The sequence below is a fragment of the Phacochoerus africanus genome, chromosome 9 (genome assembly GCF_016906955.1).
Source record: "Phacochoerus africanus isolate WHEZ1 chromosome 9, ROS_Pafr_v1, whole genome shotgun sequence".
Classification (NCBI taxonomy): Eukaryota; Metazoa; Chordata; class Mammalia; order Artiodactyla; family Suidae; genus Phacochoerus; species Phacochoerus africanus.
Window position 1 is genome coordinate 46929462 of NC_062552.1, and position 13547 is coordinate 46943008.

The 13547-nt window shown below is 41.2% G+C and overlaps 1 protein-coding gene across 2 annotated transcripts in view; it reads right to left on the minus strand.

Annotated features, from left to right (window-relative positions):
• PKHD1 (PKHD1 ciliary IPT domain containing fibrocystin/polyductin) overlaps window positions 1–13547 on the minus strand; it is a 484027-nt gene that overhangs the window by 280281 nt on the left and 190199 nt on the right. For both annotated transcript variants that reach the window (XM_047795623.1, XM_047795624.1), the window contains 3 exons: window positions 4317–4527; window positions 3792–3946; window positions 665–856 (listed from right to left, as the gene is read on the minus strand). In XM_047795623.1, the coding sequence (XP_047651579.1) occupies window positions 665–856; window positions 3792–3946; window positions 4317–4527 (558 nt within the window). The remainder of the gene's footprint in view (window positions 1–664; window positions 857–3791; window positions 3947–4316; window positions 4528–13547) is intronic.

Consider the following 13547-nt stretch of genomic DNA (forward strand, 5'->3'; position numbering starts at 1 on the left):
TTTGTGTGGTTCCTTCCACGTCTGTTGTACCTACAGCAATATTTCTCAAAGGGTACTCCTTGAATGACTTACTGCAGAATCAGAAGGTTTATTTGTAGACTGACTTCCAAAACAAACTTTTGGCTACCAAAGGGGAAACGTAGTGGGGAGGGACAAATCGAGGGCTTGGGATTGACATATGCACACTACTGTACATAAAACAGATAATCAACAGAGATCTACCGTAGAGCACAGGGAACTCTACTCAATATTCTATAATAACCTACATGGAAGAAGAATCAGAAAAAGAGTAGACATATGTATATGTTTAATTGAATCACTTTCCTGTATACCTGAAACTAACACAACATTGTAAATCAACTATACTCCAATATAAAATAAATTTTTTTTTTACAAAAAAAAGGTTGTTGTTAAGAATTCAGATTCCTAGGTCCACTTTAGATCAGAAGTTTTCAGGGCAGGGTCTCTAAGTGAGAATTTTCATAAGCATTAAAATGATTATTTTAGGCATGTTAAAGTTTGAGAAAAACAGATCTAGAGTAAAATAATCCACCTCTGAACTCCCCATGTCCCATTATACCACCAACGAGGACCTTCTGCATGGAAAGCCTTGAATGTGGAAGAGGAAAGAAAAGTGAGGAGTGTATGGCCTGGGCCTCCTTACCTGCCAGATTTCCCACCAGAGTCAGCGAGCTCACATGCTCACGGAAGGCTTGCCCCAAGTCCTGGAGCTGCACTCCTTCCAACTGGACCTGGCTGGGCTCCTCTGGAAAGGACTGAATAATGACTCTGGCCCCCAGATCTCTGGATCCCAACATCTTCTCACTCTTGGAATACAAACAGTTCTGCAAGTTACCTGGAGCATAGAATGAAGTCAAGCTGAACAGAAGCGCATACAATATGAAAGGCACTATCGGCGCAAAGGACAAACCGTAATTGTTTTTTTTCATTTAATAATCTTACTTCCCTTTCACTTTGATTCTCCTCCTTGGATTATTAATTAAAGCATCTGATATCTAGGATACGATGTTACCTTTATTATTTCCAGAAGTCCCCAAATAAAACACCTTAATTACTGTCACAAAGAGGCTGACTAGAACCCACAAACCAGACCTAAATCGATGCTTATTTTTAATCCAAAAGATCCCCCTGGAGGGAGTGTGCAAGAAAATGACCTTCTCGAGGTGGGTAATTGTAGGGAAGAGATGTGAGCTGCATGTAATCACAGCTCTTTGTAGTCTTAAGCTGTCCAGTGGGGCTTTCCCATTATTTTGCTGCTTTATGGTTTGCGGATGTAGCAATGATGCCACTGAAGACACGGCAAAGGGCTCCAGAGAAGTAAGTGGATCCTTCCTTCCCAGAGGAGCCCCAAGTGACTGCAGCAGACTGCATGAACATCACATACACAACGACCATCGCCACAAAGTGCTGCAACCTCAGGACCCAGACACTTTCTGTAGGCACATGGCATCTGGCGGTGTGAACTAACCTTAGAATGAGAAGAAATCATCTTCCAAATTAACATATTATCCAGGTCAATAAACCAGAGAAGTGCCACTAATACAAGATGGTGGATCATTCAACAGTCAGTTGCTAACATCCAGAGGATGTGTATTTAAGAGGTGAATGAAGAGGTGTTGCATATTTGTACACATTATCACAATTTTGATTTTATCTTTTTAAATTTTTATTATAGTTGATTTACAATGTTCTGTCACTTTCTGCTGTACAGCAAAGTGACCCAGTTATACATAGACACTCTTTTTCTCATATTATCCTCTATCATGTTCCATCACAAGTGATTTGACGTAGTCCCTGTGCTATACAGCAGGATCCCATTGCTTACCCACTCCAAAAGCAATGGTTAGCATTGCAATTTTGATTTTATATGCCAGTGACCCACAATATTTTCCAGTGTCCAGGCCTCTTCTTCTTGCATTTGGCTACCTTGTTCCCACACTTCGGCCCCACAAAAAGAAGGGGTGAGTGACATTTTTTTTAAATGAGGGCCTATGAATTTTGTTTCATTTTTATAATTGTTTAATAACGTTTAAGTGTTGTGGTGAAATTAGGGAATTTTTTTTTACCATTAGGAGCCAACAGATTTATAACGGTCAAAACCTAGAAGGATGGTCTCTCTTGCAGCATGAGCAAATGCAATGTTTTACATAATATGATCTGAGAATATCTGTATGAGAATTACCCAGAAAGTCTGAATAGACTGCAGATTCCAATTCAGCAGAATTGTGGAAGTTGGCACTCACTGGATTCTAACCCACTGGATCCAATCATTTTTCAAAATGATACATTTGTGAGCTAGATGGCTAGAGGCATGGGTGTGGAGTCAAGGTCCCTCTTACCCAATCACATTCCAACACTGCAGCCACATGCACCTATAGGTAGACATGACTCAAGCCTTGACATTTCCTCCAGACTCCAGACACTACCAGACATCTCTACTCACGTGCTGGCCTGGCACCTCCGTATTGACGTGTACAAAATTACACTTGTGATCTCTGTCCTCCCACCCCCAAACCTGGTCCTCATCCCATTTTAATAAATAGCCTCATCATCCATCCAGAGCCCATGCCTGGGAGTCATCCTTGACACCTACACTATCCTAGACCAAAAGTGACAAATGATATCCTCACAACATGTGAAAGCCTCATAATCTACAGCCTGGGAAACCAAAATATAACCTACTAAACTAACCATCCCTGAAATAGACGTTTAATAGGCACATCAGAGTGATTCAGGGCCTGTTACTCTTCTAGAAGATAAATTGACTTTTTTGACCACTTTCTTAAAGTAAGTAGTAGTTCACTTAGGAAAAAAACTCCAAAAGTTGGGGAGGTGGATGGGAGGGAAGAGCCCTGCAAGTCTAACCAATAAGAATGTGCTGCCTGTGTCCTTGACCCTGGCGTTAATCAGTTTTCCTGGGAATTTTAGAAGAGGTATAGAATCAGGGTTAAGGTTTCATTATAACCTCTACCCTGAAATGTAATTCAACTCTCCAGATTTAATTATTTAAGAGAACTATTTTTTCCCCCAGAGAAAGAATTAATTTCTCAAGCGGCCACTGTTGTCTATCTCATTCACAAGGTTAAGAGCAGGAGATGAAATGACAATTTATCAAGAGCATTCTGAAGATGACAGAATATTAGGAACATGCAAAGGTTATGAGTTTATTCAATTTTTTAAAACTCAAATATAGTTGATTTACAATGTTTCTTCAATTGTTGTTGTACAGAATAGTGACCCAGTCATACATAGTTCTCTGTGCTGTACAACAGGACCCCATTGCCCATTCATCCCAAATGTAGCAGTTTGCATCTACCAACCTCAAACTCCCCATCCATCCCACTCCCTCCCTCCTCCCCACTGGCAACCACAAGTCGGCTCCCCATGGCCACGATCTGTCTGTTTTGTAGATAGGATCATTTTTGCCATATTTTAGATTCCGCATATATGCTATTTGTCTTTCTTTTTATGACTTACTTCACTTAGTATAAGAATCCCCAGGTGCATCCATGTTGCGGCAAATGGTATTATTTTGTCCTTTTTATGGCTGAGTAGTATTCCATTGTATACAGAAGTCAACCATACCATGTATCATTTGACAGGAAGAATGTTCTCCTTCTCCCATTGGACTCCCCAATACAATATAAATCTAACCTTCTGAGGCACTGACTTTATTCCATTTTGAAAGAAATCAACCATACCATGTATCATTTGATAGGAAGAACGTTCTCATTCACCCTCTGGACTTCCCAATACAACACATTTCTAACCTGAGGAACTGGCCCCTTGGCATGAAGCGAGGAATTTCAGCCTCTCCTCAGTGAGATTTCCCTGCAGCGTAATACTTCTGCTGAGAACTGCCACCATGACCTTTAAAACATGGTGCTCTCCAGCCATCCAATTCTCTGTGGCATTATGAGAAAATCTGAAAAAGAAGAAGAAAAAGACACATCGGAAGATACCCCTCTGAATCTTATGAGTAACCATAAGCCACTAAATCAGCCTCATTCTCCACCTGAGGCTCTATTTCTTTAGAAAGTCATATCCAGAAGAATGAATGATAGGCACACGCATGTGAAAAATAGAACTATGCTGACTCAAAAATTCTAGAGCCTTACAAAAGAAACTTACTGCAGAAGTCTAAACCTTCAAAAGGTTTCATGCTTTGTCATTTTCTTATCAAAATGGCTAGTATTAATGTAAAAACACATTATTGAAAGACAAATGTCCAGACACCCACACAGTGAAGACCTCATCTTCTTCTGTCTAGACAGGGCCAAGCTGGCACACAATACCTCAACGGTGACCTCAGATGGAGGTCTGCACCTCGCATGGTCTCCACGGTGACAATCTCTTCCATGGGCTCGGCATCGTCGGCATCCATCCCACTGATGACAACGACTTCATCCCCGGGGTGCCAGTCCACAGCATCTTCCAGAGCCAACACTGTGTCACCAGCAGAGGCAGCTGCTCGGAGATGAGTGACTACAACTTCTGGGAGTGAACCTAAAGCAAGTCCAAAGGACACTTGCCTTTAAACATTTTGTACAGGTTGGAGAACAATATCCAATCTCTCGGGATAGAGCATGATAGAATATGAGAAAAAGAATATACATAGATGTATGACTGAGTCAACTTGCTGTACAGCAGGGATTGAGTGACTTTGCTGTAAAACACTGTAACATTGTAAATCAACTATATTTTAATATTTATTTTTATTTTTAGAAATTAAAAATAAAAGTTTTTAATTTTCATTAATTGTTATTAATGTTATTAAAATAAAAGTTAATTTAATAAAAAATAAAAATTAAAAATAAAAGCTAATGTGATGTTATTCAGCCAAAGAATCCTATAAAAGAAGAATCTGGGAAAGCCAGCCTCAGGCTCAATAGACAACAATAGCTTCATTTTTTTGGTTTTTTTTTGTTTGTTTGTTGTTTTTTTGCCATACCTGTGGCATATGGAAGTTCAAAGACCAGGAATCGAATCCAAGCTACAGCTTTGACTTATACCATAGCTGCAGCAACACCAGATCCTTAATGCACTGTGCCCGGCTGGGGCATCAAACCTGTGCCTCCACAGCAACCAGAGGCACCTCAGAGTCAACACCAGATCCTTAACTACCTGCACCCCATTGGGAACTGCTGGGTATTGGTTTTCTTGTCTATCACACAGTGGCAACAAAAGTAAGCCAGGATGGAGTGGTAAGGGGTGAAAAACACAGGAACTGGACTAACTTTACAACTAAATCATAGTCTTGCCATATTCTGACTATGTTCCTTTGGATAATATACTTAAAAGTGGATTTCAGTTTCCTCCATTAAAAAACAGAAGCAGAAGGTCCCATCGTGGCTCAGTGGTTAACGAATCTGACTAGGAACCAACCATGAAGTTGTGGGTTCGATCCTTGGCCTTGCTCAGTGGGTTAAAGATTTGGTGTCGCCATGAGCTGTGGTGTAGATCGCAGATGCGGCTCGGATCCTGCACTGCTGTGGCTGTGGTGTAGGCCGGCAGCTACAGCTCCGATTGAACCCCTAGCCTGGGAACCTCCATATACCGCGGGTATGGCCCTAGAAAAAGACAAAAAAAAAAAAAACCAGAAGCAACAAAGCCTTTCCTCTTAGTGGTTTAAGACAATTCAGGGAGATAATACCTATGATACATGTGGTGTGGGCCTTGCCACATAACAGACCCTCAGTATATTTTAATCTTATCTCTTTTTTCCCTGCTCATGAAGTCTTGTGGATGAAATTTACCACTCTTATTCCAAATTAAAACAAATGGCCATTAGACTTCCCAAGACAGAAGTTCACAATGAATTTCTAAACTGAAGATTTCAACTCATTGTACACATGGTGATAGCAGAGTTAAAAATTCAACTTCTGGAGTTCCCATCATGGCTCAGTGGTTAATAAACCCAACTAGTATCCATGAGGATATGGGTTCGGTCCCTGGCCTTGCTCACTGGGTTAAGGATTTGGCATTGCCAAGAGCTGTCGTGTAGGTCACAGGCAGGGCTCAGATTCCGAGTTGCTGTGGCTCTGGCGTAGGCCGGCAGCTATAGCTCTGATCCAACCCCTAGCCTGGGAACCTCCATTTGCCACAGGTATGACCATAAAAAGACAAAAGACCAAAAAAAAAAAAATTCAACTTCTCTTGAGAATGGTGGTCCTATGTCTTGGTGTATTAAATGACCCCCCATCATACCCTAAGAGCAGGTATACCCCAGACAGGATTGCAAAGCCATGCTGAAGGAGGCTGATTCACCTTGTGAATCTAGATGTCTTGGTTTTTAGGCTCCACTGCATCCACTGATCCTCCCCAAACCAGTAAGCTGCTCCTTAACTAGCAAAATTCAGCAAGGTAGTGAGTCTTGCAGTTTATGCTGGCCTTTTCCAGCAAGAGCCAAGGAAAAGATTTTTCTCCAAGCCATTATCTGAAGCGATCCTTCAAAAAACACATGCTTCCTCGCAACTCCTCTCTTTCCTCAGTACATGTCCTTCCTCCTTCGCAATAGATCATAATTTACCTTTAGCCCACAGCAACTTCCTGTCCTCCCTTGTTGCACTAAAGAAATAATACTTGAATCTCTAACTACAGAGGTGACCAACAATAAATCATTTTCAAATTATTTTAAACTTCCCTCTTTATTTATTTGTCTATGTTTTGGGAGGCAGGGGGCACCCACTGGCACTTGTACCAATAATGTTGTTCTAGGCTTAGAAAGGTCTCTGGGTTAATGATATAATTTCTGAAGGTTTATTCGGGCAATAATTTTATCTTAAAAAAATTCAGAGTTCAAAATTTCTAATTATAGAGCAGGTGAAAATTAAGACATAAATCATCTCCAAAGAAAATAATTTTAATTTTATTCCTGTTTTTATGTTTTAACCTTTGGGAACAATAAATGAAATAAATTCTATTTAGATGTATGCATATATATGGGTATTTCTATGATCTGCTCTTGAATGTCTGCACAGGAAAATCTCCACCCTGCATAGAAAATCTTTGTCAAAGACAAAATGCCATTAAACACTGTGATCAGTGGTTCACAATACTCAATCATCACGGGAAAAACACCTACTTTGCATCTATCAACAAGCTGCTGCAAGTGGCAGAACCTAGAGTAGGGACAACATATCCTTCCATACACATAATAGGCAGTTTGAGTGAAAGGAAAAAAATCACAAAGAATCTTTGAAGTGAATTTTTAACTATTAACATAAATTAGACCTTTCAGATGTCAACTGAGCCTCTGGAAAACTAAACTTATCTCATAACTTATTCACTCTCATTGCAAAAATACCTCCACATGCATGACTAAAACATCAACCTGTGTGTTCAAGAGTGTCAGCCTCATCTCTCTAGTTACATAGCAGATATAGACCTTTGAAAGAGTTACTATCAATTCAAACTCAATGTAAATGTCAAAATAAATTTAATACTCACCTGAGCTAGACCCTCTGCAAATAGCTTTTCTTCTGCCCATTCTGCCTTTTTCTTTTTTTTAATACCCTATTTATTTATTTATTTTTAATTTTTTTATTATTATTTCCCCAATACAAATTTTTTTTCTACTGTACAGCATAGTGACCCAGTTACACATACATGTATACATTCTTTTTTCTCACATTATCATGCTCCATCATAAGTGACTAGACATAGTCCTCAGGGCTACACAGCAGGATCTCATCGCTTATCCATTCCAAAGGCAATAATCTGCATCTATTAACCCCAAGTTCCCAATCCATCCCACTCCTTCCCCGCTCCTTGGCAACCACAAGTCTATTCTCCAAGTCCATGAGTTTATTTTCTGTGGAAAGGTTCACTTGTGCCATATATTAGATTCCAGATATAAGTGATATCACATGGTATTTGTCTTTCTCTTTCTGATTTCACTTAGTATGAGAGTCTCTAGTTCTATCCATGTTGCTTCAAATGGCACTATTTTGTGTTTTTTATGGATGAGTAGCATTCCATTGTGTATATATACCACATCTTCCTAATCCAATCATCTGTCAATGGGCATTTGGGTTGTTTCCATGTCTTGGCTATTGTGAATAGTATTGCAATGAACATGCGGGTGCATGTGTCTTTTTCAAGGAAAGTTTTGTCTGGATATATGCCCAAGAGTGGGATTGCTGGGTCATATGGTAGTTCTATGTATAGCTTCCTAAGGTACCTCCATACTGTTCTTCATAGGGGTTGTACTAGCTTACATTCCCACAATTCATCCCAGGTTCACAGGATGGTTCAACATATGCAAATCAATCAACGTCATACACCACATTAACAAAAGAAAAGTCAAAAACCACATGATCATCTCAATAAATGCAGGAAAAGCATTTGACAAAGTACAACATCTATTCATGATCAAAACTCTTACCAAAGCGGGTATAGATGGAACATGCCTTTTTCTTTTTTTTTAAACTTTGCTGTTATTTTAATTACATCCCATCTTTGTTCATGGACCTGCAGTATCTGCCTACAGCACTCAGTAATAAAGACCTAAATTCCCTTCTTGCCTTTGAAGGGTGTCCATAATCAGACTCCAATTTGTGACCTCTGACTCCTTAATTAACTCTCCATTCCAAGAAGTACACTTTCTCCACTTCTCATTTAACAAGCTCATTCCTACCTTTATCCCTTTACCCATTCTGTCTCTTCCACTTGAGTGCCCAGTCTTCTGCTCCTCACTATTCTCCTAAAAAGAGCTCAAGCCCACCTCTTCCACTGGATTTCAGGGAGCACTTCAGCCCATGCTGAGGTCCACCACCACCTACAGACCCTAGAGCAATAAGGGGGTTCTTACTGAGCAAAAGGTCTGTGTGCATCTGGGGCTAGGATTTCCCAAGCATGTTTGGCTAGTTTGTGGGCCATTTGTTTGAGTCGCTTTGGGTGGAGAAGAAGCTCCCACAAAGAAGCAGATGAGAGACAATAACAGAGACGGCACAGAGTCTGTCTCAGACATGGGCTCTTTCTCCTAACACATGGACTCATGACTGAACCTGAGGAGAGAACCAGAAGGAGCTCTCCAAGTGGACTTTGTACCTGATGCTCCTCTGCCCAGGATTCTTTCATCAACTCACTCTGTCTCACTCTTCAAAATAATGTCTGACTTGGTCCTTCAAAGAAGGCTCTGAGACCTCCAAACAAGGTCAAACCCTGAATTATAATCTGTCACATCACTGTTCCCTCTTCTTCCTCGAACTTAACATGTGTGGTTTGACCTAGATGACTGACATTCTCAGTCTCACCTATTAAACATGATAGCAGGAGCTGTAACTATATCTGCTCACTGCCTTAGTACTAATACCTAGCACAGTGTCTAGTATTGACTAGATGATCAGGCATTCCCATTGTGGTGCAACGGAAATGAATCCGACTGGTATCCATGAAGATGCAGGTTCAATAAATATGTACAAAGGGTGAAGCTCCCATCGTGGCTCAGCAGTAATAAACCCAACTGGTATCCATGAGGATGCAGGTTTGATCCCTGGCCTTGCTCAGTGGGTTAAGTATCTGGTGTTACCGTGAGCTGTGGTGTAGACCACAGACCAGTCTCGGATCTTGCATCACTGAGGCTGTGGTGGAGGTGGGCAGCTGTAGCTCTGATTCAGCCCCTAGCCTGGGAACTTCCATATGCTGTGGGTGCAGCCCTAAAAAGAAAAAAAAAAAATGTGCAAAAGAGGAAAATCTTGATAGAGACTTGAAGAAACAAGCATCCCAGCTGGTCATGTGAGACCCCCCCCACCCCCAGTCCCAGTGGGAGGGGAAGGCAGTCACTGCATTGCATCAATGAACATAACACACTTCCACACCTGGGGGGTTGGCCACCTGGGCAGCAATGAAAGCCAGCATCCCTGGCACCTGATGGTCAGTATTTTCATGGCAGGTACTGGATACAGGGGCATCAGGTAGCCCCAGCACCTTCCCGAAAGGAGGACAAGGACAAAGAAAACCAAAATAGGAGGGAAAATGCATGAAAAATACTTCACAGGGACTGCAGCAAATAAACTAGTTGATGAAATTTGCTATGAGAACACCTATAGCAACAGGTAGGATGTCGGGAAGGGCTGGAAGCTCTGTGAGAGCTGGGAGAGGCAGGAAGGAATGTTTTGTTATCGCTATGGGAATATCCACAGGCTGAGAGGGTGCAGGGAGGCCTGGGGAGACTTGCGGGGCAGAGCCTACAGTCAGCACCATGAATTTCTTTTTTTCTTTCTTTTCTTTTCTTTTATCTTTTTATGGCCACATCTGTGACATATGGAAGTTCCCAGGCTAGTGGTCGAATCAGAGCTGCAGCTGCTGGCCTACACCACAGCCACAGCAATGCTGGATCCAAGCCGCATCTGCAATCTACGCTGCAGCTCTCGGCAATGCTGGATCCTTAACCCACTGAGGGAGCCTAGGGATAGAATCCACATCCTCACACCAGATCCTTAAACCTGCTGAGCCACAACAGGAACTCCAACACCATGTATTTCATACTGTTATTCTATAATTGTTACAATGCTTATGCTGAGCTCACCACCTTGAATGCTAGGCCACTGCTTCATGTCTCCTTCACACACATCACAATTGCTAACCCAGTCTCAGGTTCATGCTTGGCACCCTGCTCATAGGGATTTCAACTCTTTTGATCACTGCCTTCTATTTGGATTATTGCAATCACCCACACACCCTCATCAGAGTTATACCTAAATGGGTATACACTATCCAATATGTAAAAAGTTGAAAAACAACACAAAAGTTATTGAGAACTTAGAATAAATCCAACCTATCCTAAGCAGTGTTACTCTGAAATAAGAAATGTTGGTTTTCTGGGTTTTGTCCTGTTCTGTTTCCGCTTTAGCAGAACTTTACAGATTTGGAAGCTAAAATTAGGCTTCGAGGACAAAAATCACAAAGTGGTGAGTGTCAGCACCTAAAATTGGGTCTTTTTGAATCCAGAACCACAAGACTGGACACAGAATGGAGTTCCCGGCCTCTGGAAATAACTCTATATTAACTGCTCCCGATTAGCTTTGATACTCAAAACATCGTCTTCTTCACTTTATAAATAGTATTCAGATGCCACACATGGATGTATGTGTATAACGGAGTCACTCTGCTGTAGAGCAGAAATTATCTTAACATTGTAAATCAACAGTACTTTAAGAAAAAATTTTAAAAATGAAAATAAATAAATAAATGCCACACAAGGTGGACTGACCTACGTCTCTAAAAAAGACAGAATCATCCACATTTCAAATGTGAGTCATTTCACTTCACAGAACTCTTAAGAAACCCAGGTCGGGCATTCCCTTCCTTCCTGTACCACAAATCAAAAAACATATAAAAATACAGTTTAAAAAACTCAATAATTTATGCATATGTTTACATGAAAAAGGGTTATGCTCTTGACTTGTAATTTAATACAATGTTTAGCCTCTTTGGGCTTTCAACATTGACCTGTTAACCAGCAAACTATTCATTTACTCCCACTAACGACTTCAACTCATAATTGTATTTCCTACAAATTATTGTTCAAGCATTTCAGGACCATTCATCCATAATTACACAAGCCCAGAGAACCATCTTCCAAATGGGCCTGGAGAGAAAGAAAATCATCTTTGTGGGTTAACACACTTTAGAATCACTAATTGTCCTCTGTTTATTTTGTCGGACTTCAATCTTTCAATTTATTCCAAGTGGATAACTGCCAAGATCTTTTCAAATCAGTTTGGGGGGAGAGGAGGAAGGGAGGAAGGGGGGGAGGAAAGAATCATTGCAGTAAAATCATGTTCACATCAGAACAGAAATATAAAGAAGCTCACAAAACAACTAGAAACATTTTTCTCAAATATATGCAAGTAATTTCCCCTTATTCCTGCCTGCAGCTTCACCGTTACCTACAGAAAAGCAATGAATGCTATCTTTTCTTTTGTGTAGATGACCATTTGTCAAGCCCTGGGAAAATAAAGGGAATGAGTCGCTCTCCTCCAGGGAGAGGAGAGTACAGGAAATATAGGCAAAAATCACAAATGCGCTCTGTTAAGACAGAGGGATTCCCCAGGGTCGGCCAGTGAATAGACATGGAACACCTCACCCATACAGAGGCAGGGGTTGTCTCTAGGAAAGCTGCCCAGAAAACACAACTGAGCTGGGTCTTGAAGGAAAAGCCATGGTGAGTCAGATAACAAAATGGGACAGAGCCCTCTAGTCCAAGGTAACAGTGTATATAATGGTGTGGACCAAGATGACACATTCCAATAACTGCCATATGGGCGGCATGGCCAGAACGCAGGTATATGGCAAACATGGGGATTTGGGGAGAGTCAGTGAGGGTGCACCTGGAAAGGTGAGCAGGACCCACTCCAACCAAGGCCCTCCCAGGGAACTTAGACTTTACACCCAAAGTTCTTTGGAAACCACCCAAGAAATATCTGAGGTGATAACTAAGGAATCACCCTGTTGTGAGATCAGCAATATTTTCAGTCCAGAAGCACACACAGCAAGCCGAGGTGAGAGCATCCTCAGTGAGAAAATGTACACACTACTCACTGGGGAGAGTGCGAAAGTCTGAATCACATCCTGAACTGGGTGGGAGCCAGCCAGTGGGGAAGAAGGAGCTTGATGTGTTCCAGGAACTATAGGGAGGTGGGAGTTTCTGGAGCGAGATGAATGGGAGGTTTGGTGTGGCTGGGGGAGAAAATGCCCGGCTCTGTTGGCCTGTTCTCCAGGACTTGAATCTTATTCCAAGTAGTTACTTGATCAAATGTGTGTTTTAAAGGTCACGCTGGATGTTGCATGAAAAAGAGGTTGTAAGAACGTAAATTAAAGTAAGAAGTGTATGCAGAAGGCTGATGTAGAAAACCAGACAAGGAGCTGTAGTCAGGGGCAGTGCTGAGTGGAAGTCAGGCAGTGGATCTGATGAGAAGTATAAAAATTTGAGGTATCTTTGGGGGGATCAAGAGGGCTGGCTGATTGGCCCTAAAGGTAAAGGGGGAGATGTTAATAATGCCTCCCAGATCCAGAGCTGATGCAAGTTGGTAGACAAACAATTGGGGAAGAAGATAACAGATCCATTCAAAAGATATTTATTGAGCACTTACTATGGGCTATGTGCCCTGTGCCTTCTAGATACTGGGAACACTGTAGTGAGAAAAACAGTCAAAATTCCTGGCCTTCAAACAGTTATATTCCATGGGTATGTAGCTTTAGACAGACATATTTAGCTTTAGATGATTAATTTAGATAAGTTCTATTTTAGAATATTAAAGAGAATATCCAAGCAATATGTTGAGCCTAGAGCTCAGAAGAGGGGTCTGACGGTTGATATAGAAAGAAATATACATATAGAGATTAACTGTGTAAATGAGTGGGGGAGAAAGTATATTTTATAAATGAATAAAATATTTTTTGCTGGGAGAAAATATATTTTATAAATGATTCCTCAAGACCAAGGCCATGGGAACATGGTCATCCAACAACTGGATAGATGAAAAGGAACCTAAGAGGAGGAGAAGAAGGAAGAAAACCAA